At 42.6% G+C, this 27,073-nt stretch overlaps 1 protein-coding gene across 3 annotated transcripts in view; it reads right to left on the bottom strand.

The window, feature by feature from the left end:
* The window catches only part of LOC137880083 (protein turtle homolog B-like), a 147,682-nt gene that overhangs the window by 109,554 nt on the left and 11,055 nt on the right, over positions 1–27,073 (bottom strand). For all 3 annotated transcript variants that reach the window (XM_068721181.1, XM_068721182.1, XM_068721183.1), the window contains exon 2: positions 1,567–1,758. In XM_068721181.1, the coding sequence (XP_068577282.1) occupies positions 1,567–1,758 (192 nt within the window). The remainder of the gene's footprint in view (positions 1–1,566; positions 1,759–27,073) is intronic.

The following is a 27,073-nucleotide window of genomic DNA, read 5'->3' as shown; positions in this document are numbered from 1 at the left end:
GAGTCCTGCCAGTACCCTCGACGTGTGTGACGTTGCGAGGGCCCGATCAATGCTGCTTGCAGCTTTAATAATAGTTTTGGTATTTAATAAAGCTAACACTTGTGAGATTTGTTCAGATTTGTAAATATCAGTATATATGTTACTGGTTAAGAGTACATTAAGATGGAACACAGCACAAATGGAAATCTTGTATCTCCGATTACAAAATAATCCAATTTTGATAAGATATTTTTTTTTAATGTTGTAAAGAAAGCTAAAACCTCTCCCAGATCATAGCCCAAGAGGTTGAGAGTCTCTCTGCACAATGTTTTCTTTGATAAAGTGAAGCATTCAAGAGCTAGAGAGGTTTGAGTGCAGAGATTTCAGCCGAGGTCAACCAAAATGTAATTTTGTTCCAGCTGTTCCATTGTAATTTTATATAGTATATAATTATATATTTCACTTCTTTTATGACTAATAGTGTTCAATCTATCCATATGCAGCAGTTTGGCATCATTTAGAGAGCATGGATCCTCTCTGAGCCTGTTTATGTCTGTCATCCATGGGATTTTCTCATCTGGCTTCCAGTCCAGGTCTCCTAGCTCAGCCTATGGTTGGTCGATTTCAGTCAATGGACCCTCCTTAGTGTAATGGATCACTGTCGATCCATGATGCGGATCCCCCCTCAAGGTTCGGTACGTGTGTGAACCGCAAATGAATTACACTGTTTAACGTTAACCATCACAGTGTGAAATACAGTTTAAACGCCGACCGTTATCCGCCATCAATCCGTAAATTATGCGATCAGGACATCAGAATTTATGCTTTTCTAGTCTCTGATCTCCCATAATGTTACATTGTAAACAACCAATCCGTGTTTAAATTGACAGAGGAGAGCTGGTAACCGTGGCAGCACAGCTAACTGCTAACGAACATAGGTTACCTTCACTTACATTATGATGCGTTCAGGCTCTGTTCTGTGAAAATTAGTGCTATTAAATCATAACATATATTATCATGATGTGTTCATATGTAATCTTGTAAAATGTAGTGTTGGTGAGAATCCAGTTGTTTGAAGGAGGACAACATAAATAGATATTAGAGATGAATTATGACCTGTTTTCCTGTTTTAACTTTAAGCAGCTTAAAATACATCTTTGAAACTTATATATGACTATAACAAAGTAAAAGGATAACATTTACGATTTTTTATGGTTTACGCTGACGGATGATTTTTGGTATGGTGGCAAAAAAGATAAATAGTCTGGAGCCCTGTAGACCAGCTGTTGAAATCAAACAACAATATGGATCATCAATGATCGGCGGCAAAAAAAAAAAAACGTGATCTGAGATCTGTAAAAGTAATATTTGCTCCCTTTTTTTTCTTTTGTGCTGATACCATCCGTGATACGATCCGAACCGTGACTTTTATGATCCGGTGCACCACTAGTTCCAGGGGCAACAGAGCGCACTTCTGAGTGATGCCGTCTGTGGTCAGAGATTTAAACAGGCGTGAAATGTTTGACCGGAGAGAGCAGTGACATGTCGCCATTTGTGGAGTGAATGTGACTGCGTTCACCATCTTACCGGCATACTCCGGGTCCACGTGAGGAGGGTAGAAGCGAAAGTTGATGAAGAAGGGGATGGGCATTCCATACTTGAACCACTCCACCACGTAGGGCTGGCCGTTCAGGGGGTGGGACACGTCGCATCCCAGGATGACGTTCTCTCCCGCGTGGGCCGTCACAAACTGGGGCTCCTCTCGCACTCCGTGGGCACCTGGGGGTTGACGACATTCATTGGTCAGCCAGGTCAACGAGCCCATTTATTTTAGTATTCCACACCATTAAAAATGGTTAAAAATCTTCACACATTTAAAGTATGTACAATAATCCTTCAACCACAGAGCAGATATAAAGGCAGACAGATAATTTTTAAGGGTTTGAGAATAATGAATCCTATTTCTGGGAGCCGACCACGTGACCTCCACCAGCTTTCTGCTGTTGTCCATTCAATAACAACCGCAACAGTCAGCAAATAAGAGGTTTGTTCAAAGGAATAGTTTGACAAAATATGCTCATTCACTTTCTGGCAGAGAGTTAGATGAGACGATGGACACCGCTCCCATGTCAGTGCGCTAAATGTGAAGCTACAGCAGCAGCTGATTGGCTTAGCGTAGCATAAAGACTCAAAAAAATCAATACAGCACAGTATTGCGATATTTTGCGTGGCAGTATTGTATCGATACAAACAGACACCAAGTATCGCAGTATTGCATACGCAAATTAAACCTGTTGGTAACAATGCTTTTTCAGTCCACTAGAAGGTGCTGTGTCAGCAATATTGACAGGAAAACAAAGATGGAGGTGTTTTTCAGCCAGCTTCACTGACAAACCCATTTTGCTGAAATAAGAGTGACTGAAGTGAGATGAACCGAGTGGAAAAACAGACAAAATACATAATTTCTAATTGAAAAAAAATAATAAATTGCAAAGTATTGCAATATATATGTTATCAAAATACTCCAATTTTCGCAGAAATGTTTAAACTCACCATAAGATCGTATCGTGACTTAAGTAGCGTGATAATATTGTATTGTGGGTCGACAGCTGGTTGACAGTAGGCCCTTTTCAGAGCAGCCATTTGACATGACAGTGCAGGGTAAACACAGAAATAATGAATAACATGAATTATGGCCCTGTTCCATTTAGATGGGCCATGGTCCTGGTATTTAACATGCTGGCTCACTGGAATGACTGCTACACGCTAAATAGAACAGGACCATAATTCATTTGATCATTTACGCCTCTGTTTACACTGCTATCTCACCTCAAAATGGCTGCTGCGAAAAGGAATTATATGATCAGCCGGGTTAGCTGTTTCTGACCCTTATGCTAAGCTACGCAAACTGACTAGTGGCTTCAAATTTGAGAGTGGAATCTATCTTCTCATCTGACTCTCTACCAGAAAGCCAATAAGCATGTTTCTGATTAAATGACAAACTAATCCTTTAGGGGTACTTGACGGTAAACTAGTATTGCCAAACAGTGTTGACACTCCATTCACCACCTTTCAGTGATGATCACGTCATCTGATCTTGAGGCTGTCGTGGCATCAGTCGACGTGAAGTAAACAAGGCGGGGTGGTAAGCCAATTCGCCTGATCAGAGATGGTTCAGATTAGAGAGAAATGTAGCAAGAAGGTCTTTGGAAAGCAAAAAGGGTTCCACCCAGAGAAGTGAGTGAAAGTGTGTGCGTGATAACACAAACATGTGCTAAGCAATACGTTCCATCACTCAGGGTGGCAAGGACCGCCGGCGACAAATCCAATACAGAGCCAAGGCCAAGGGGCTGGGAACAGGAGAAGATTAACGGCACCAGCAGACACATGAATGTGATTCATCTCGGCAGAGTCTTTTTTTCATCTAATTCCGACTGACAGGACGAAAACATGCAGGAGGTAATGTGACAGTAATGCAACTGATGTTCAATAACACTTTGACCTTTCACAAAAAGAATTCCCTCCGTTGGCTCAGCCATTGGAGTAACCCCAGTGAAACTGTGTGTCTGTCGGGGTAGCTGCTCGACGGGCCACACATCAATCCCAGGCTAATTACTATGTAGCCTGGCTTTGCGAGCATGGTAACATTTTACCAGTCGATACGGCTAATCGGATGTACTCGCTGCTCGTCCCTCTGAGGCCTGCGAGGAGGCCGGGGCAGGGCAGCGAGTTCCTCCTGCACACACATGCTTCTCTGCTGCCTGCGCTGTCTCTCGTTAGCAAGAGCAAACAGCGGGCGTGTGCAACGGGACTTTATCTATTACATCTGCAAATAACTAAAGCAAGGGCGATCACTAGTTGTGGCGTTACATTCTGTCGCAAAGCATTGGACGATGTGATTAAAAATACATGTTCAGAGAGTGAATTTTTTAACATCAGCTAAAACTCTTCCCACACTCAAGTGCAGATGACGGACGAATGACAAATATTTAGAAACCTGTGCTACAGAAATGAGTGATTTAAAGCTGCACCAATATTTAAATGGAGGTTTGGATCTTTTTTTTAAAGTTGGACTGTATGAGGTGCTTATCCTCAGTGGATGCAAAACATAACAGCAAAGTGTAACAGCAAAGAAAAAGGTCAGAGGATGACATTCTGCTGAGCTTCAATCCCGGGCACTTGATGCTCATCCCGTTTCGCAATTAGCAGAATGTGCTCGCTGTGGAACAGACCGAACAAATTACACCGCTGCAATAACTGAAATTTCCGTTTGAGGCCGGCCGTAAAGCGCTAACCTAAATTATCTGTCTTGACTTGACGGTCTGGGCGTATTAAGGCTGCAGCAGGGAAACATGAAAGGCCTCCACAGTCACCTTCAAGTGAGGTCAATATGAAATTCTACTAACTGCCTGGGTTTTGCACTAAACAGAGGATGTTTATCTTATGATGAGGCCTAAATGTCTGAACTAATGGGATGAAAAGGAGCAGATTCAAAGTGAAATTCTAACAGCAGTTGAGCTGTGTTTCCCCAAACACAAGTGCTAATCACCTGAAATACAATGTGCCATGTGGACTGTATCTGAATACATCATTACCATCACAGGCCTATCAATGCCACGCAGTATACAGTGCTCTTATGTAACGCAGAGTGCATTACATCACTGAGAGGCAGCGGGGATCAGAAGGAGCCCGCAGATTTTAGGATTTTGATGTGCATGTGTGCTCTGGAGCTCGCCTAGCTGAGCCAGATAATAACTGTGCTTTTCCCAGTGGTGAACCCCCCCCACACACACACACACACACACCACACGCTTCCTCAAGCGGCGCTATGTGTTGATTGGCTGCCGGTGACATCATGGCAGATAGCACACAAAAAAAAAAAAACTGGTCCCTTGGAAGGTATGACTTCACTGTTTGTAACTGATGAGACGGAGAGGGAGCAAGGGAGAGAGGAGAGGCACCGCTCGTTTGCCCATCCCCACCCATAAGGGTTCAGCTCATCTACAATCAAAGACCCGGGGGAGGGCACCATCGCTAGGTACAATACGCCGTGTGAGGTCCACTTACACACACACACACACAGTACCAAGAGTGTGAGCACAGCGGAAGAGGGAAGGGGAGGGTATGTTTGCTGGGTATGTGTCATTGTTGTGTGGTGGAATAAATCCTATACCCGCTTTGCGTGAGTCTTTTATGCTGAAATAAGGAATACCGAAAACCAGGTTGTCTTTTAAGCAAGGAGTACTGTAACACGTGTGTAATAATGCTACTTGAAAGCCACCGTCAGATTAAAAATATATTGTGTCCCAGTAATGGTTCAATCAGAAGAGAAATATGTAGATGTTTGATCTGTGGTGTTGAAATGGATTTATAGGGTCAATTGTAGCCATTTTAAAGATCCAAAAGCCGGGTTTCTGTACGAATGCAGAGCAAACGTTAAACAAATGTGTGCCATTATCCACTTCTGTTCAGTGAATATCGAGATGACATGATTAAAAGGGCTCCAGTCAAACATCAAACCAACAAAAAACTTGATGGAACTCTGGCATTTACTGTCTAACCAGTAAGTTTCATCGATTAATTTGAGGAAAGATGTAGTTTTAGTTTATTTTTGTCTCTTCAGCGGACACAAAGACACATGTTTCATGCATTTATTCGCCTGTTTCCTTTGTCGCATTTAAAAATTTGTATCAATACACAAACTTTTCCACAACAGCCAAGCATAAACCTTTTTGGCAAAGAAGGTTTTAAAATGTGCAAATTTGAAAATGCACTTAAAAAGTGGTGAATGGAAAAACACTTTGTAGAGTTGTGCCAGTGTGTGATATCACTTTATACCACGGTGAAACTCACTGACTGTGTCAACACGGCTTACTGTCATTAGCTGGACTACCATAGTTTTTAGAGGGGCCAAGTTCCGCCATTTAAAGGACTAATGCAATGCCTTTTCTTGGCGTGGCCCGTCCGGAGCGCACGCTCGTTCCCAAATGCACTGATTTCTTGGCTCCCGGTTTTGCTGCTAGCAGCGTTGCTGGGGGACATACCCTTTCGGTGCTAGCGGCTAGCAACACGACAACTTTAAGCCTTTATATAATTTAAATGGGTGAGTTGTATATAAAAAATTCAACCTCCGTTCAGTTGTCATGAAAGTAGATATTAGCTATAGACACCAAAACCGTTTTTTGCTGCAAACACGTCTATTACTGCTGTAAAGATTTGGCATTTTAACATGGGGGTCTATGGGGATTGACTTGCTTTTGGAGCCAGCCTCAAGTGGCCATTTGAAGAAGTACATTTTTTGGAGGTTTTGGTGGGATTATTTTTCCTGCAGCTAAAATGACCATCTACCATTAGCCCAGTAGATCATTGGATAAGGTTTTAATTTATTCCATAAGCGTTATTTTAAAACTATATAAAATAACATGTAGATTGACAAAATATTCACTCTGCTTTTTCCCAGTCACTTGAGTGATTTTCATCTTTCAAATGAAATGTTCAAATGTTGCAAATAAAAGAGAGAAGCCTTATATATGATTTATGTGTGTTTATGGTATTCTCTCCTTGATAATGCTCCAGTAAACTGCTATTCTAAAATTATTTACGAGTAATATTTGATCCCAGGTCCCGGTGTGTCACAGATTAAGTGCTCTTCCTCTGCTATATGGCAGTAGAACAGAGGATATATGACAGCGTAATACCATGTGACAGTGCAGACAGGCTTTTATTCACACTGAAGCCTCGGAGAAAACTGCAATTCTATATTCATTCAAGGTGACAAACGAGACCGTGTGTGGAAATTCAGTGGGATGTAATTAATAAACAATGCAAGTATGAAGCGTTACCACACACACAGACACACACACACGACACACTCTGGCGTAATATTTCAGCTGAGACTCTGTGTTAGCACTTAAAACACCAAATATACTGGAGCTTCCCCCGTCCCTGTCTCAGCCGGTCCCCTGGCTCCATCCTGGCTCTGTCTAGCAGTGACAACTGGTCCGCTCTGCTAAGTGCCAACAAAAATGAAAAATAAATGAGATTTTTACACAATACAACATGAATTACTGATGACTTTAGGAAGGTCAGTGCATTGTCACGCCGCCTATTATTCTTGCACCTGCACTTAGTCCTCCTGTATCTTATTTCAAAGTTGAGGTGGCAAAAATAAAACGGCAGCTCATTGAAATTAATGTTGGCATTAATGATGTTACCGGCCCACCCGCTAAGCCAAAGGGGATTTGCAATGAACTGGGGGTTTTCAAATACGTTTTCATATACTAGTACAAGTTTGTGTATAAGAAGCCAAGTAGTTCACAGAAAATGTGTACTGTATTTTCTCTTTCTTTCTGCACTTGGCCTTTAAACTCCATCACCATCTGCTACCAGAATCTGGAGGCTTAAACCGTGTGGCTCAAAGTTATGCAGTGGCTCATGACAGTAGGAGAGTGCTACCCGTCTGAGAATAACTCATAGTAATTCATATTGATGCATAATGAATACTGTGAGATTATTATTCCTTATTTCAGGGGCTATATGGGATTTTTCATGGGGTAATGCATATAGACTGTTATTAAGAAGTAGACGTAGTCGGCGTGACGTCACCCAATGGTTTGTGGACTGTTGTTTTGAAGTTGCGCTGTTTGAAAAGTTTTTTGCCGTCACCATCTTGGTTTTTGTGAAAATGTTACAATTAACTTTCATGACATGAAAACACACTGTGAGAGTGTTAAAAGTTCTAAGATGAAAACATGGACAACTCCCAGACCAGAGAACGCTGTGGTAGCAACATGGCAATCACCGTGTAGCCCCACCCTAAAGCATACTCTGCTTTATGGTCTGTTTGACTCTAAATGGACCATAATTTACTAAATGAACATCATGCTGTCTTTAAGAAGACTTGAAACTAGAGATTGAGACCATAAACTCATGTTTACAATGTTTACTGAGGTAATAAATCAAGAGAGAAGTAGAGTCATTTTCTCATAGACTTCTATACGATCTGACTTCTTTTTGCAACCAGAGGAGTCGCCCCCTGCTGGTCAGCAGAGAGAATGCAAGTTTTAAGACACTTAAGACACTCCTTCCCTAAAATTTAACTTAAAGAGAGTACTAGCGCTATGTACTGGCATGACAATACTTTTTATATCTAATTTTAGGAAACTTGACTTTGTTATGCAATCAGACGAGTGTGATCTGCATTCATCATAGTCCATATAACATTCAACATCCCAGCCCTACTTTGAGAGGACACGTACACAGAGAGAGCGCATTACTCTGCAAACAAAATAAAGTACTGACTGATCTTTGAAGTTAACTATTATTTAAAATTGTTCATGTTTTTGAGAATTGATGCAGTATCACATAACAGTGTAATGCTCTATATTTTCGTACAACCCTACAGAGTGCCAATAAGATGACTGAGCTCAACAAACAACATTCTTATGCTAATACGTGATCAGATCGAAAAATGGGATTTCTTCTTTCTTTTTTTTGCAGTTTCCGAATAGTTTTCTAACGCATTAGACGAGTCCATTAAGAGCTTCAATTCTCCAGTGTGAGATCAAAGACAAGTACAGTTTTAGATCAATAAAGCAAAATGTGTGAACTACGGTGTATTCATTGTGCAAATACGTCTTGCAGGAAGAGATAATCCACTTGGGAAGAGCAGTGAGTGAGAATGAACTGTGGCTCTGTTTAAATAGAAAGAAATCCAGAAATCAGCACCCAGAAAGTCAAACTGTTCTGCGTACGAGCTTAGGAAAATTGTATTGCTCATTTTTTTGTTTGCCAGCTTGTGCTACAATCCTTAGATATATCAGGGTGGCTTAAAACGCTAATGCTACGCCAAAGGGTGGGAGACTTGACCTAAATTCTGGACTCCTACTTTCAAGCTTTCATCATTTAGAATTCACAGGAGATCTTTCCGGGATGCAGAAGCATCTGATCCCTCCTGCATCACACGAGGAGTAAAGCAAAGAGAAGCTTTAATGTTATGTTGGTGGTAGCCTTTATATAGTAACACGGCAAACATTTGTGAATAGTCAGCGCGTCGAGACGACAGGGTTGACTTTCAAAAGGCATTAAATCCCAGATGCAATTTCTATTTTGTTGTGAGTCCACGCGAACAGCAGAAGCCACCGGTCAAGGTGACTCTGTCTGTTCTCAGTCAGACAACAACTTTTAAACACAGAGTTCAGGTTAGCTGGTTCTATCTTGGTGTGGACAGAATGCCCACTAAGTATTTTGTCCGTTAATCCTGTCCTTCCATGACCCACTTTTCCTGGTGCTGATGCTGATCATCAGTGTCCTGACAAATTCCTGAATGAAATTCAGATTTCCATGTTCTCTGCCACAGGACCTTACAAAGATCCAGGAAGTAATAACTGCTGATTAGAAACGCGCATCCCTTTCGCATCATGCAAGCAAATCCATCAAAAATAACGGCAGTTCTGTGTCGCAAATATTGGTTCAGACAAGTAATGGCGTCTCCTTGGCCCGTCGCCCTCTAGGTTTTACCCTGCAGTCCCCTCTGCCTGAGATGTCCTACGATTGAAATGCATTGCCTGTGACATTCTTTGTGGCGGCAGGAAATTCAGACAGAGCAGATGGTTCTGAGATGAATAGGTGAAAGTCAAACTTAAAAGGAGCATATCTCAGGTCAGATTTGGACTTTAATCCTTCCTAATGATTTGATCTAATTGGGTAAAATCTTAGAGGTCTACTCAGACCTTCAGGGTGTCACATGGTGAAAGAACTCTTTGCAACCTTTGCACACCCTTTGAAGAGGGAGAATTATTTATTTGGATACAGTTTTTTAGTTTGTGGGCACTAATCCACTAGGAGCAATATGGAGCAGTTTTTAAGCGCATGTGTAGAAGCACACTGGCAATGAGATACAGTCCTGCTGGTGGTTTCTCACTATTCTGCCTACCAACAGTTAGTGGAGGCAACGCGCCACCATAGATATGTAAGAAAAGATGTAGGCTTATTCCTCATTTTTCACTGCACCGCACGGCTCGACTCACTTTTGTTGCCAGGTCATTTTTCTCCAATTCGTTTTCCACTGTGGATAGGGCCATCTCACTGTAGGCGGGATGATGAAAAATGTATAAAAAACGGAAGGTTTGTGCAGGACGTCCTGTGTCATGCTAGCGACGATTCTCTCTTACCAATCAGTGGTATGAAAAAAACTAAATAAGTGTCAATTTAAGTGGAGCCATGGCGCACCATGCAGTGGAAATACATTCAACTCCTTTATTAGGCCTCAAGAATACATACGGGAAGATTTGGTGAGAAAACGTGAAAGTAAACATGTCCACCTACACAGGGTGTATTCATCACTGAGCTTTCTGTTATTGTTATTATTGCCTTGTTTTTGCTGCTTTGACTCTGTTTTTAAAGGTGCTATATAAATAAAGTTATTATTATTATTATTATCATCATACTCATTGAATGAAGGCACAGTTTGATGAATAATGTTGCTGCAGATGGTGCATGTAATCGATGATCAGCCAGTCATAGCAATATTTCAATTAGATATTGAGTAATTCCTTTTTGACTGCAAAGTTATAGCTATTTTATAATTTAATAATTTTTCATAAACACACATGTATTATTATTTTTCCCATTAGCTTATTTTCTCATTGCACAGCTCCTGTCTTCCTCAGTTGCTCTGCTTCCAGTGCAGCTTGTTTTAAGTAGAGCTTTTATCCAATCAGATTTCACCTCTATGTCTCTTGGTAAGAAGAGAGGCCCGAGGCCTGCAGGGAAGCCTTTGCAGACTGAAGTATATGGGGACGATATTGTTGATTGTCATAGTCTTAAACCAATCAGATTTTTTGTTTGACATGTTGGCCGTATTCTTTGACATGCCAGAACTGTCTAGGTGGCCTACAAGTACGTCAGCATTAACGTGCAGCTCAGCATTAACTAGCGTGACTGTTGTGAAGCAGAAAGCTAGCTAGCAGAACTTAGTAGTAGTAAGAGTTCAAGTTGAAAGATATGTAAGACGTTATGACATTGACATGACATTTTTAGCGTTTTGCTTGGTGTAGATTCTTTTTTTTTTTACCTAGCTTTGTTTTTTTAACACTCAATGGCTGCAGGAGGAGGAGAAACGGATTTCTCGAGAAGGACATTTCAAGAAAAGCTAGACCCAGCCCTGACCCAGCCAGGAAAAGGATTTGTGCACTACTTTCAGTCCAGCAACTATGAACGGTATTCCTAGCTAACAGCGTTGGATAAGCGTTTCACATGTTATGGTATGGGTTTTTTTATGCGTTTTATTTCCGACTGAGTGTCTTGGTGTTTGGAGCTACGCTAAATTTGCTAACCAAGGCAGCAACAAGACACCATAGCACGACAGGACACTTACAAGCTACGGAGCTTGAAAACTTTTGCTGAGACCCGAGTGGATCTACAACTCAACGAACACGTTCACAGGAGGACCTCTGACTGGAACTGAACCGCACCGATGTTCTGTACAACTGCGTCATTAAACTCTTTGTTAACAAAGAAAGGAGGATGGACTTTGTCTTGAAGTGAACAGCAGCTTTGGTAAGTGAACTGCTTTTGTTTTTTTACATCTGCAGTAGCGTTACTACTGTTAGATCTATGGTGTCGTTTTTATGATATGGTTAATATTGTTCCCTCTGATGTGAATAATATTTGAATGGCTTGTGCGCTTCAGTGAGCGGTGGAATACATGTTTTAGCACTACAGTGTTGCTGGATTGATTTGTCATGCTTTGTTGTCATATAAATATATGTAACTAGTTCTTGTGAGTTTGTTCTTGTCATTGTGGTAATTACATTGATTTTGACTATATGCATTGTCCGTTAATGACAAAGCATCTCCTCGTGTATCTGCACTCTGCAGATAGTGTATTTGTAGATGTTGAGCTTCATTTTTACACAAAACAAATAATAACCTGTAGAGGTTAGTGTCGGACATTTGGTTCTCTGTTTGGGTTATTGTTTTCTTTTACAAAGCAGGAATTATGGTCTGGAGAAATGGGGATTGTGTGGCGATTGCTTTAGCCCTGTTTCTCCACTGCGGGGAGAATTGTCAGCGTTTGTGCTGCTGTTGGTTTTCCTGCTAAGCTAATTTAGCATAGTGTGCGTCCCAGAACACATGAGCCTCACCAGAGTACAATGTTGTTCTTCCGTGGTGGGCGTGTCAGACAGCACGTTGTCTGTTATGTTGGGTGGGTTGCCAGGTTGAGCACAGTGGCTCCACCGAAAGAACATTATATTTCCCACAATTTAAGCTTTTGCATTTTCCAAATGCACTAGTATTATTGAAACGTATTGTTCGGATCGTAACGCGTACCAAAACTGCGAGCCTCGTACCAAATGCTTCAATATGAATACGTGTATCGTTACACCCCTAATAACCCGTAGCTGTGACGTCATAATGAGGTTATTGAGAGGTGGCTCAACTGTAGTAGGACACTGAAGGCCCAGGTATAAAACACACGGCCTGCCACTGGCTGATACACACATTATATGTTAAAGGTATTTTGACATTTTACTTTAACATTTAAAGAGGTGTCTCATTCAAATTATTGCTCCACATATGCAGCATTTACATATGAAAATTATGTGATTACATTTCACACATATTATAATTATTATAATATTATAATTAAATATTGTAATTTCACTATTATAGTACTATGACACCAATTATCAGACTGGACTTTCATCTGGTGAGTTTGAGAATTGCCACACCGGTTTAAATTTTTTAACATAGGATGAACTCTCATCATTTTGCCAGGAGTAATTAGAAGAGTTTGCAAAATCCAACTATTAGAAAGTAAAATGCTTGTATAAATCTCTATTTTAGAAAGACGGATCACTCTTGCAAATACTGCTCAATTAACCTGCTGGTAAGGATGTGTTTAAACTCGAACCTGTTGCAGGCTTCTACCTAAGAGTCTTAGAATTTGCCATGTGTGTTGAGGAAGAAAAATTTGTGTTTTTGAGCCTCTTACTGGCTTGTTGACTGGCTGGAATTAAGGGCAGATGGTAGAGGGAGGATCAGCGTACAATCAAGTTGAGGAATGCTCACCAATAAGCGAGGGCAACGGAGGCTGTGGGCACACTTGTCTTTCCAATGCCACTTTTATGATTGAATGCCCCGGAACACAGCCGTGTCCGCATTTGTGTGTCGGCAGCTGACACTTCAGTGTGACCCGCCTGATCGGATAGTGTTCTGATATATTTTGTGGTGATAGAAGCGGCTGTAGAACGGTGGATGAATGCATTTCATTTCCTTTAAATTCTTCAAAATAAAAGTCCCTCATTATTTTTGCTGCTTACTTCTCCCTGCCGCATTAGTAGACTTGTTTTATTGATGAAAAGCCACTGATTGACATATTATTCTATACATTTTTTACAACTGTGAGGAATTTAGGTTTAGAAGTATATTAGTATGATTAAAAGCATACCTAAAGAAAGTATAAAATATCATATGTTCACAAAATATTCACTTATGGAATGTATAATAGGTTTACAGTATATTCACTTGTAAAGGATAGTATAAGTGTAGCATATATTGCTTACAAAAGTGTTAAACCACACAATCTTAATCAATTGAATGTATTAGACTAGAAGTATAGTAATTGGCTGTTTAGAGTAGAGAGGGCAAGGAGAGGAAAGGCGAGAGTTTCAGAGTTTTTCATGACCATATATGGAGATGAGATGAGTTGGAGTGGAATCGGCGCTGCGGGAGACAGGACGGTGGTCAAGCGGGGGTCAGGATGGACGGAGCTTTTACGAGGAGGTGGACCAACGGACATTGCCAGGATCATCACTTGGACCAATAGAGAGCATTGTCTGAGGCCAGGAGGAGACAATTGAATTTAGCCAGTCACTGAAGCTGATACTAGATTTTGAATGTAAACCACTGACTTTTGGGTATAAAAACATTGTTCGGAGCGACGTTATTCAGTTCTTGGCGATCTTCTTTACTGTAAACTGGCGTTTGTCGGCCGGTTGGGGGGGGAGAGTGTTTGAACTCGGTTTCGCGATTCCTTACTGTCGACAGTGTAATTCAGTTTGTCACTGTCTTTTAGCATTTGTGAATTATTAAATACTTTTTCATTGTAAGCCGGATCCAGCTGATTTTTCTTGGCGTGACTTCGTTGCTCAAACAACAGCGAAAGAGCGAGAGGTCCGCGGCCTCCTGCGAGCAGAGGTACCACTCCACTACACAACAAAACATCCCCATTATTTTGATAATTAATAGCTTTTACTTTGAAGCAGCACAATCAGGAAGTGTTGGGTTTTCATTTGCAGCTACTGGTTTTCCCTCCTCTCTACCCTGCTCTCTTCGGTAGAGCAACTCTTCGAGTGGGGGGAGGATGATGGAGACCTATGTTTGATAGATTGTCTGGATTGTGTCCACACGCTGTCCACAGCTCACTGAGATCAGAACTCAATGAGAGTCGGGCCACCTCGGCACGTGGTCAGGCTGATCGGACCTAAATGCAAGCCAGATCTGATCTTGGGGCATACAGACTTGACAGTTAATGCATCTTGGCATGATGGGACGACAAAAGTTGTATTGAAAAGAGAAGTGTAACTACGGCCTCAGCGACTGAAATGAAACCAATTCAGTGATATTTGACAATTGTCAGGTACGAGAAATAAATTACCACACTGCGTCTGTATGATTTCTAAAACAAGAAATGATTTCATTTAGTAGTACAGCTGCATTTTACAGCTTTGGTTAACAATACAATGGTGTTCAAATGTGTTGCATTGTGCATTGTGCGAGTCTTTTGAACTCTGAGATGGTGAGAAAAATTCCAAAATACTGTTACTGACATTCTCGCTTCTGTTGAGATGAAGCTTCGGTGTTCTCCTCTTGCAGCATGGCAGGTGTGAAAGCGCCTGTCATGCTACAATTGAATCAAACTGTAGCACATCCACACCTTTGGCACACTTTGTTTGGGAAGGTGAGAACGCCCTAATCAAACTCTGGGCTGCCACAGACAGCTGGTGTTGGAGCACTTCCAAGTGAAGGCGGGAACATTATGTGAGGGAAAACTAATCGGAATAAATGGCGCACATTACGGGCCGACTGTGTAGAGATGCATTCTTGGTGTGTGTGGACATTTAGCATCTGTTCAGCTGTCAGCATGCATTATGAGCTTCAGCCTGCCTCACTCGTTTTCCTTGCAAAAGAAACTGGGAACAGGTCATGATGACAATCCATCACTTCCAGTGCTCCTTGTGCATACTGGTGTGTGAAAGCAACTTTAAAGCAAGGAGTCTGTCGGTCTGTCTGTCTGTGTGTCCTTCGCATATCTCAAAAAGCGTTCATCTGATCCACTTCACACTTGGCGGGTGTATTGCTGGGAACCCAAGTCAGTGCCGTGTTGGTGAAATTCGGACACGTTCAATATTAATAAACTTTGAATAGACAAGCGAACAGCTCTCTGTGCAGCATCGGGGATGGGGCTTCAGGGCTCTGCAGACTCAAAGCATGTCACCTGCAGTTACAATTGCATTCTTCTTTACTTGCTCGCGAGGGAAGAGCCAACTTGAAGCCAAATCAAACCAGAATGGATTTCCCTGGTGTTTTGCGACGTGAGTTTTGCCCCCGTGAGTGTCGGGGGAAAATTGTTTTCATGTGACTTCTAATTATTATTTCTTACTTAGATTCGTTGCTCATGTGTTTTCTATCTAGTTTGAACTTTGGCCCTTGGGCAAACAGGAGCAGAGTTTTCTGCTTTTCAAGGGAACCAAAGGGGGGCAACTTCCTTGGTGGTAGGGCCTCATAGGAAACAGATGGTTACCTGATTTTGTGTAAACATTCCTAGGCCACAGGGGACTGGACAGCTAGACTTTGATTGACACGTAGTTTCTGCTGAGGGGGGGATACTCCACTCAGACAGGCATTTAAGAAGAGCCTTCTTTGCAGAGAAGGCAGAGTCTTCCTTTGTTCTGCCATAGGTGAAGGAATGCTCTCTGCTATACAGCTGTATCATAATCTATGACTCTGTTTATTAATCTGTTTAAATCTGTTCACTCTGTTTAATCTGTGAATGCACATTTGAGCTGTTTATGCTCAGTTAGATTTGTTTTATTTTTTTGTATTCTTTTTATAATTTTTCTATATCTTATCCTGTAAGAAATACTTAAGAGACAGAAAGCTTAAGATACTTTTGATTTCTCACAAGGAAATACTTTAATTTCCACCACAGTGAGTAAGACTGTATTTCCCCGCGGTAAGACTGGATACTTACTCATATTACACTATTAATAGAACCACCAGCAAAATACCTCCGCTAATTAAAGCCATGCTCTACTTATAACCGCAGTGGTTATGTCAAAACAAGCGACTAATACGCCTATTTGTCAATTTCCTCCGCTACATGTATTTCACCAATGTTTCTTTAAAATCCAGCGATCGTTTAGTATGCAGGAGGCTAGGCTACATTCAACAGCAGTACACTAGATTTTTTGGCTTGTTAGCTAAATGTTAGCAAGCGCTAATAAATTAGCATCGCTATCTTAGACCGCCTTGTGTCCCCTCTACTCGAATCTCCTCTGTATCCTAGTGTCCCAAGATACACTAATATAACAGCTAGTTGAGTACGGATGGTGTCAACACAGTCTAGTATTAAATCACATCATCGTTACCAATGAAAGGCAAGTTGAAATTATTATTATCATCATGAAATTTCTAACCATGACTCAATGAGCTGCATTGAGTCACATTGGTATAGGAAATATATGACACGTCATGAAAATAATGTTGATTAAGTTATACTGAATTGGATCAAATTGACCTTGTGCTATATGGTGAACACTATAGAAGTGTTCGCCATCCAATTGCCAAAGAATTTGCAGAAAATCCCCAAATGTCAAAAGTTTTTGATTCCAAATCACAGTATAGATCTTTATATGTTTTTCCTCAAGGTCTGTGTCTTAACGTGGCATTTTGGAGGAATTTTTGATGATTTTGATAAATTCTCGAGTGGTACAAATTGGGATAAAATTAGCTCCAATCTGTATTACAAATAGTATGAACCCAAACTAAAAGAAATATTGACAGCAAGCTGCAAAGTTGAATACCTCTGAAAAAGGCTTTTAATGCTTTATATAGGTCGGTAAATAGTTTTTTCATCTTTTAATGCTTATTAAGACCCTGCTGTAGAATTGTCTACCATGACCTACAAAATACATAGGTTGACTATCTTTTAACAAAAGGGTTACTAACACTATCTAATCATGCTGTCTATGTGTCCTTGGCTACTTGTGTAACGTTTTGAATACATTTCTAACTTTTCTCCTTTAAGATTTATGAATATAAGAAAAAGTATTACCTTCCAAATGGTCTGTGTCACCCCATCAACTACGCGTTCATATTTAATATCACACTTCATCCTGATTACTCTAAATAATATATTATTGTACCCAGAAGAACCAATTCAGCTTTCACTCGATCATGAATATGTCTCCAAAACGTGTTCTCTCTGACAATTACAGGCTAATCTCTCAGGTGACCTTTGCTGCAAAAGGTTTTGCAAAATGGTTGTCTTTTAAACTGATAATCACTTCCAGTAAAGAAAAAAAGACTGACAATTTATAGATTAGTAGAATTACTTTGTTTGCCATGTAAATCACGTCAGAGATTTAAAAATAGTTTTTCTTTTCTATTCACATGGTTTTGTAATGTAGACTTCTACCAAAATCTATCTCCTGGAGGAACAGCTGAACCTCTAAACTCACCTGAATTTGATAAGTACTTTGTTCTTGCTTTAAACTAACTTGCTTTAAACTCCCTGTCTTGATAGCTGTACTTAGGCCTGTACTTAGGCCTGTCTCAGTTGTCTCAGTTGTGAAGTGCTTTCTGAGTTTCTGCTTGTTTGAGGAAGTTGTGGCCGAGTGTCACCTGGTAAATAGCCTTGCTGATTGCAAGGGCGGAGCTTCCACTCCTGGCAGACAATGAGCAATCAGTAGATAGTAGTTAACCACTGCTGGAAGTGTCAGCTTTCAAGTGTCTGGCAAATGAAGGCTAGGGCGAACAAAGGCAACAGGGCGACTTTTTCAAGCCCGACTTCGTCAAGCTAAGACTTCTTGAGCGTGTACTACCATGTGTTTGCATCCTATTTCTGTCCGTTCCTCTGCCCGGTGGTCACGTAGACATTGGGCCGCTTTCAAGAGCCGTGACCCCACTAACCTCATCTATCCTACTCTCTCAGCTCGTGGCAAGCAAGTGGTGGCAGGGGGGCTCTGGAATTGCCAGTCGGCAGTGCCGAAAGCTGAGTTCATCTCAGGTTACGCTTCCTTGCTTTCCCTCAACTTTCTTGCTCTAACTGAGACCTGGATCACACCAGAAAACACCACCACAACCGCAGCTCTGTCAGATGTGTACTCTTTCTCTCACACTCCCAGAGCTGCGAGGCGGGGTGGTGGTAGTGGCCTGCTAATTTCCCCAAAATGGAAATACTCTCTTGTCTCTGTTCCACAGTTCTCCCTGTCCTCTTTTGAATTTCATGCTGTTACTGTCACTTATCCACTCAAGCTCACCATTGCTGTTCTGTATCGCCCACCAGGGCCTCTTGGTGAGTTCCTGGAGGAGCTAGACACACTAGTCTCGCACTTCCATGACGATGGCTAGGCACTCATCCTGCTCAGCGACTTCAACATCCAGACTGATAAGTTTGAACGTCGTCTTTCCTTCCTCTCCTCCTACCCACAAGGCCGGCAACTAGCTGGATCTTATCTTCACTAGACACTGCTCTACTGCTAACCTCTCTGTCACTCCCCTCCAGTTCTCTGACCACTATTTCATGTCCTACTCCCTCTCCCTATCCTCTCCCCCATCACTTCCTCCACCTACTCACATGGTTTCTAGTCATCTCCACTCCCTCTCCCCTGCTGATCTTTCCTCTTCTGTCACCTCTGCTCTCCCTGACCCTGAATCCTTCTCTCTCCTATCCCCTGATACTGCTACTGATGTTCTCCTCTCCACCCTTACTTCTTCTTTGGACAAACTCTGTCCCTTCACCTCCAGGCCTGCACGGCCAACTCCACCTGCCCCGTGGCTGTCGAACTCAGTGCGTACTGATAGACGGAGCCTAAGAGAGGCTGAGCGTAAATGGAGAAAAGGCAAACTCTTCTTAAGAGACCTTCTTAACTTCCAAGCTCTTCTTTCCACTTTTTCCTCTTCTCTATCTACTGCTAATGCTGCGTTCTTCCGCTCTAAAATCCTAACCTCTGCTTCCAATCCTAAAAAACTCTTTGAAACTTTCACTTCACTCCACCCCCCTCTCCTACTTCCTCCCTTCTCCCTGATGATTTCGCCAACTTCTTTGACAAGAAGGTAAATGACATTAGATCCTCTTTCTCTCAGCCCCTCTCTCCCTGTCCACCCTCTCCCTCCCTCTCTGTGTCCTTGTCCACTCTCTCCGTCTCCACCCTGTCCAGCCCTGCCCCCACAGCTCTCCCTCCCCTCTCCATGCCCCATCTTACTCTATCTGGCTCCCCTCTCCCCTAACGAGGTCCTCAACCTTGTTACATCTAACCGCCCCACCACGTGCTCCCTTGACCCGATCCCTTCCCCTCCTCTTCAGTCTATTGCGACTGAACTCCTTCCTTTCCTCACCCACCTCATCAACACATCTCTTGTTTCAGGATGCTTTCCCACGGCTTTCAAGACTGCCAGAGTCACCCCCCTTCTGAAGAAACCATCGCTCGACCCCTCTGATGTCAAGAACTTCAGACCGGTTTCTCTTCTACCCTTTCTATCCAAAACACTTGAACGTGCTGTCTTTAACCAACTGTCTTCCTATTTCCACCAGAACAGTCTCTTGGACCCCACCAGTCCAGGTTCAAAGTGGGTCACTCGACAGAGACAGCCCTCCTTGCGGTGACAGAGTCGCTTCACGCCGCGAGAGCTAACTCTCTCTCCTCCTCCTGATTCTCCTGGACCTGTCTGCGGCGTTTGACACTGTGAACCATCAGATCCTCCTCTCCACCCTCGAAGGGATGGGCGTCTCAGGCTCTGCACTCTCCCTGTTTGCATCCTACCTGACAGGTCGTCTGGAGGGGGGCTGTGTCGAAACCACGCATGCTGACAACAGGGGTTCCACAAGGTTCAGTCCTGGGCCCCTTTCTCTTCTCGTTCTACACAACATCTCTGGGTTCTGCTATTCGCTCGCATGACTTCTGTTACCATGGTTATGCCGATGACACCCAGCTGGTCTTGTCATTTCCCCCCGGTGACACCCAAGTGGAAACACGCATCGCTGCGTGTTTGGCTGACATCTCAAAGTGAATGACGACACACCACCTTAAGCTCAACCTGGACAAAACCGAGCTACTGTTCCTCCCGGGGAAGGGTTGCCCGCACCGGGACCTGTCCATCACCATTGATGATACCGTGGTGACGCCGACTTGGACTGCGAGGAACCTGGGTGTGACCCTGGATGACCAACTGTCATTCTCAGCAAACATTTCATCCGTTACACGCTCCTGCAGATTCCTGCTCTACAACATCAGGAGGATTCGCCCCTTCCTCACTGATGAGACGGCGCAGGTGCTCATCCAGGCTCTTGTCATCTCCCGCCTGGACTACTGCAACTCACTACTCGCCGGAGCTCCGGCGTCGGCCATCAGACCTCTGGAGCTTGTCCAGAAAGCTGCAGCTCGCCTGGTGTTCAATCGCCCCAAGTTCTCCCACACAACTTCCTTTCTCCGTTCTCTACACTGGCTACCTGTAAGAGCTCACATCCAGTTTAAGACTCTGGTGCTAGCCTACAGGGCAGTAAAAGGAACAGCTCCTTCCTATCTCCAGGCCATGGTCAAGCCCTACACCCCCGCCCGACCACTTCGCTCTGCTGCCTCGGGGCGATTGGTTGCCCCGTCGCTCAGAGGTCCCTGCGGCCGATCGACCCGGTCACGGCTGTTTTCTGTCCTAGCCCCACAGTGGTGGAATGAACTCCCCACTGACGTCAGGACAGCAGAGTCGCTGCCCATCTTTCATCAGGCTGAAAACTCACCTCTTCAGGAAGTGCTACCCTGAGCCTTCCACTTATTGTATTCATACTAGCTTGTTGCACTTATTGTATTTGTATTACTTTTTTTGCACTTACTGTTTTTGTTTGTTTCTGCACTGTACTTTGGCTCTGAGTTATGCTCTGCTTCATGCTCTTAGATGCTTGTTTGGAAAAGGAGATGTACTTATGACTTCTGGTGACCAGTAGTTCTCTTGATTACCAATGTTGAATGCACTTATTGTAAGTCGCTTTGGATAAAAGCGTCTGCTAAATGACTGTAATGTAAAATAGATCATTATCCACACAAAGCTGGTCATAACTGTGTTTTTGTATAACTGCACCTTAGCATCACATGAGACTTTGTGAGTATTACATCTTTTAAGACTCAATGAGATATGATTTTGTAAATAAAATGGTGTGACCACTGTGACCTTTATTATTAAAATTCAAGCTGCGGCCGGTAGCTCCCATGAATTTTGTCTTCATTTGTTGTCTTTTCATGTTTATAACTGGAACACTTATGACGTATGACAGAATACACTTATCAACATCAGAGAAAGAAGCATGGTGTTTGGGGAGCGGACCTTGAAACGATCACTTCCCAAGGCAGACCACCCAGCCAGACCAGCCCGACCAAAGGCCACCGAAAACGGAGTCGAGAGGGAGGGGGGCTGCGATAGAAGCTAAGCTAACCCAGCTAGGACCTGAGGCTACTCCACCACTCAGTCTGCTCCTGGCTAATGTTCGGTCACAAGAAAATCAGGGCTAACCCAATGATGGAAGATGGGTGACTGTTGTGCCCACATCTGTACAGAGACCTGGCTCCATCACGGTCCTGGACGAAGATGCACTTGACGGGCAGACCGCAGGAGGACGCAGGACTCCGGTGGGACAAGAGGAGGCAAACTCTGTTTAAGATCTCGGTCATATTGCCCAGAGAATTGTTTTGTTGCTGCTGTTTTTTGAATCCTCCTGACGCAAGTTAAAAAACCGCACTACAGGAATGCAGTACTGTTCTGGTTTGGTTGTTTGTCATGTTTTTCTTGTGCAGATGTTGGAAACAAATTATCCTTGAACAGACTATTTGTAGTTTTCCTCTCTGACAAAATGGCAATGTTGAATATGCCAACCATTTCTAAAAAGGTCTATGTAATAATTCTCACTTGTATAGCCTTATATATTTTCAGCCTGATATTATGGCCTTACTTATATTATTTAGTTGGTTTCTTGTTAACAGTATCGGCTTACTTTGATATCATATTTCATACTCTACTCGTGGTTCTGACAGTGTTGTTTATTATTAAGGCCGCTTTCAAACAAACGTGCTCATAGCCAGATTGTGAACCAGTTGAAAGCCAGCTTCAGGATACAAGACAGCCAGGACCGGCTACTGATTAACTCAGTGAACCCAGGCAGTTCAAAGAAGTCCAGACTAAGATGAACTTGCAGTGTGAACAGAAAGTTTAATTACAACACTGATCAAACTGATCTAAATGTATGAAACAAATCAAAATCTTTTCTGACAAACTAAACTTGCTTGGTGAAACAAGTCTTGGCTTGAGTGCAAACTTGTACTTTCTATTCTAAACCTTTTTTTATTGACATGTACGAGAGCTTTCTGAAAATGAATTATGTTCAGTAACTCTCCATGGTGCTGATAACTACTGCGTGTTTTCTAATCTCACAGCACGTAAGCAGCAAACAGCTTAAAAAACAGATGACAGCTCTAGTTAATTGACAGACAAATCACTAATTCGGGAAAAACCCACTGTAGACGTACAATAACTAGGAGCTGTTGACTGTGCATGCCTACATGCTTTGCTTGAGCATGTGTGCCGTTACATAGCTTAGCTATGATGGAGTTGACTACCCAGCTGGTATCCTCTCTTTCAGCCCAAACCGCTGGCTGCTCTTTTTTTGGCTGCTTCTAAAGATTACTTTAAGGCTTGATGTAAGCTTTGATAAAAAATTCTTCAGTAAACTGCTTGTAGATGTGAATGCAAGTCAACGGCGTTTCCTCCCACACTACTTCAGTGATAGTTGGGTGTGTCTCATTTTCTTCTTATTCCATTAATCTGCAGCGTCATTTAATGTATGCTAATGACTTAAGTGTTACAGGACAGACCTGAAGCGGCCTCGCTGTCTGTGTGGACTGCAAGTAGCTGCAGCCTCAGCCTTGTTCTGGGAGAAATCATTAGTGTGTGTTTTCTGCAGCACCAGCGGGGGCATGCACCACACACACACACACACACACACACACACACACACACGATTAAGCTATATCTACTGTGGACATTTTCTCACATTTCTCTCAGAACCGGGACCAGCAAATTTCCCAGACAACAATGACGGCAAAAGAGCATCACCGATGGAGGAGGAGACAGAGACGCAGTATACATCTCTGATAGCAGCAGTGACCTGTCAATCACAGTAAGCCCGCCCTAAAGCATACTCTGCTTTATGGTCTGTTTGACTCTAAATGGACCATAATTTACTCAATGAACATCATGCTGTATTGAAGAAGACTTGAAACTAGAGATTGAGACCATAAACTCATGTTTACAATGTTTACTGAGGTAGTAAATCAAGAGAGAAGTAGAGTCATTTTCTCATAGACTTCTATACAACCAGAGGAGTCGCCCCCTGATGGTCAGTAGAGAGAATGCAAGTTTTAAGACATATCAATGAAAAGGATATTTAGCGTTATTTTTTTTTGCATTACAAAAAAAATTGTTTAGGCCTGGCGGGGGTTTCAGCAGGCCTGTACAATTATAGGGAAAAAGACAGATATATTTGCTCGTTAAATGACCATGTGACTCCTCCCTACAATTCAATATTATAGACATAATGACCCACAGGTAGGGCCGTGAGATATGGAGAAAAATCAAATATGATATTTTTGATCAAACACATCAATATAAATATTACGACAATATTATAGGATTGACTGACCATTGGTGATTTCACAAAATATTAACAGAGATTGAGATTTCTTTCATAAATAATCATCAGAAATCTGGATCTAATAGGCAAATAATAGAACAGCTATAACACTCTGGTAAGTTCAGAAAATGACATGACTTTACTGTAATGCAGTCTTTAAAGCAAAAAAAGACAACACTTATGCCACAATATGTAAAAATCAGAGACAATATCTAGTCTCATATCTCGATTGATATAATATCAATAAATTGCTCAGCCCTACCCAGAGAAACATTGCAGAACTATTTTCGTGTTCGACAGAGTGGCCTACAAGCTGGATCAACTTCAATATCAGCAGGTTCATACTTGCAGAATAAATGTGTATATGCAGCATTAAATGACAGCAGCCATCATTATTTGGTTTTAAAAAGCCATTATTTCTCTCAACAGGCGCGGCTCATGTACAGCCGCTAAACATGCCAACATTTCTGCCCTCGAACCTGCAATTTAGCAGCGGACACATTGAAACAATCCAGGACGAGTTGACAGAAACCAGAGGGGAGCACTCACTCTGAAATAAATCTCTCTAGTTATACGAGCTATCGCTCCGATTAGTCACCGACCGTCCCCGCAGACCCGACTCGTGTTTGCCAACCACAATCGATGAACAAACAGATCTGACAAAGGGAAAAGGGCTCAGGAGCCCCCCGCCATCTTCAGGCCTTGGACTGTTCTGAAGGGATAGCTCCACGTGCGTGCGGCTGCGTATCAGGAAGTAATGTGCCGCTGTCATTGCTCTGACAAGGTCATGGCATCAGGTCCCACGAGATAAGGGAAACCACAGCACAGCATATTGAAATTGGCAGTAAGGAAATAATTACCTACATTGTTTAATCTCCTCTATTTTTATTACGAACTGACTTTTATTAAGTCCTGCTGTTGTACTCAAAAATATGAATGTTATTTAAGGAAAGAGGCCAGAGAAGGAAAGGCAGTAAGTGCATACATTACAACTGTAGCAGACACTCAACGGCATAGTCTGATGAGGGCTTAAAATAGGATTCATGGCAGATGTGTAGGACACATATCCTGTATTGTTTGCAAAACGCTGCTGTCCGATGTCCACAGTAAGCACATTTCACCTGGTTGTAGAGGAGATACGGTGCCAGCTCCCCTAATATGTCTCTATTTAGACATGACAGCTATTCCCTGCTCCCCCCGTGTCCCCAGTGCACTGACTATTCTCTTCTACTGTTTTCCATTCCCCTCCACAAGCATCCTGCATCCTCCACATGTGAAACGGCACACTGTTCCTTTACATTACGTTATCTCTAAGCTGCTCTGTTCTACATTTCAGTGAATTACTAGAGCTCTTCATCGATGCCTCACGTGTCTGCATTGTTCCTTATAGCTGGGCTAGAGTGCTCTGACCTTTTGATGGAAAGATTAAAAACGGTTCATGTCAGCGAAATGCTAAGTAAGTTGTTACTCGACACCTCGGAGGCAGCCGTCATGGATACCGCCATGGGCAAAGAGCTGAAAGTACTGCACATGTATACAGCAGCTTGTATGAGAATATACAGCTACCTTAAAGGGCTTGGAAGTGTATTTTCTCAATCAGCTTCTTACCACAACACAATAATTTTAATCCCTCCAAACACATATCTGCATATGAAGAGAATCTGTTGGCGATGGGACGAGATTTTGGTATCGGAAGCATTCCGGTTTACGTTTGTAGTCTCAGTATTATTGACCAATCACGTTCGAGTGGGCTTTGGTTGAATGCAAGTAAACACTATGTGTCAAGAACTAACGAGGTGGAACACATTGGCCTATAATGCAATCCCGGAACAAATTGGCTATCACCTGACAATGATTTGGCTTTTCATTAGCTGACAAATTAGCTGGCGTCTTGTTCAACAATCCGGTCGAAGACGTCTCAAATCTATTGTGGTGTCTCACGTTGCTTATTTGACCGTAAACAATGAGTCTTGGCCCGGATATCCCGTTATCTAACGGCTACGCTAGAACCCAAGAAATATTGGCCGTTGCCCCCAGAGGCTAAATTGTCAGACCCATAGGCGACGGGTAAAAAAGTTTTTATCTTAAAAAAGTTTTGTATATTTCACATTAGAGGTTTACTTTTTTGTGTTTTTACTCTTTGTTCTTGTCGCTGGTTTGAAGCAGGTGAGCTCAGTTGGAAACAGGTGCTGTCACATGCTTCGGTGTGCCAACCAGAGTCGAGCGACACCTGAACAAGACAGTTGGCTTGTTTTCTCATGTTGCCAGGTCAAACCTCTCACACATGGGTCCCAGTTAAGCTCATTAGCTGAGTTTGTGAGTATTGAACTATCAAAGCCAAAGATTGGTAATGGAATTAGAATGATTACCAATCATTCCAATCATTTCAACATGCAAGCTGAAATTATTGGATGGGCTACCTGCCTGTTTACCCGATCGCACTCTGAACCATGCACTCATTGATCGTCACCGGAGTCTTCCACAAGCTGCTACTCTGTCAGCTTTGAGTACAACAGCCACGTTCGTTGTTTATGTTCATAATGATCATTTTGGGGGAGTGGCTTGGGAGTCAGGCCTGAAGGGATGGGCTGTCAGTGTGGCCGACTACATTTAGCGCCTTTAGGAGCTAGTGCTGCGAGCGACTTTCATTGGAAAAGAGTTGGCAACACTGGACTTGGTTTCTAGGTTACTTTGCTCTTACACGGTGGTGGTTGGATTTGTTCTCACGTTCTCTTCGAGCTTCTCTGATGCAACGGATAAATGAAGAAGGAACATCCTGGTGATCATTAGCTGCTCTTAATATTTTGGGCCTTATCACAGCCAACAACAACATTCATCTGTCAGTGGTACCCGCTGCAAGTTATTTCAATCCATGTACTCCAACACTGCTGCCACGAGAGGATAATGTGTCATATAGTGTGCCAACATAATCAATCAGTTTGTCTATTGCATGCATTTTCTACTGCTCCTCTTATAGGGACACAACACATGCCTATAGAACTTTGCCTTCGGTATCATGGTGAAAAGTGTAAAGCTCAGATCTTGGGCTGAATTTAGAGTAGCAGAGCTGAGGGCTACACTGAGGTATCTTATGGCCCTATCCAATGAATGTTTAATAGGTCTCGAGAAGTC

The sequence above is a fragment of the Cebidichthys violaceus genome, unplaced genomic scaffold (genome assembly GCF_023349555.1).
Source record: "Cebidichthys violaceus isolate CVI_PGR_0920_01 unplaced genomic scaffold, fCebVio1.0.p SCAF_27, whole genome shotgun sequence".
Lineage (NCBI taxonomy): Eukaryota > Metazoa > Chordata > Actinopteri > Perciformes > Stichaeidae > Cebidichthys > Cebidichthys violaceus.
Note: the sequence above shows the minus strand (reverse complement) of the source record. Positions and strands in the feature narration are given on the sequence as shown.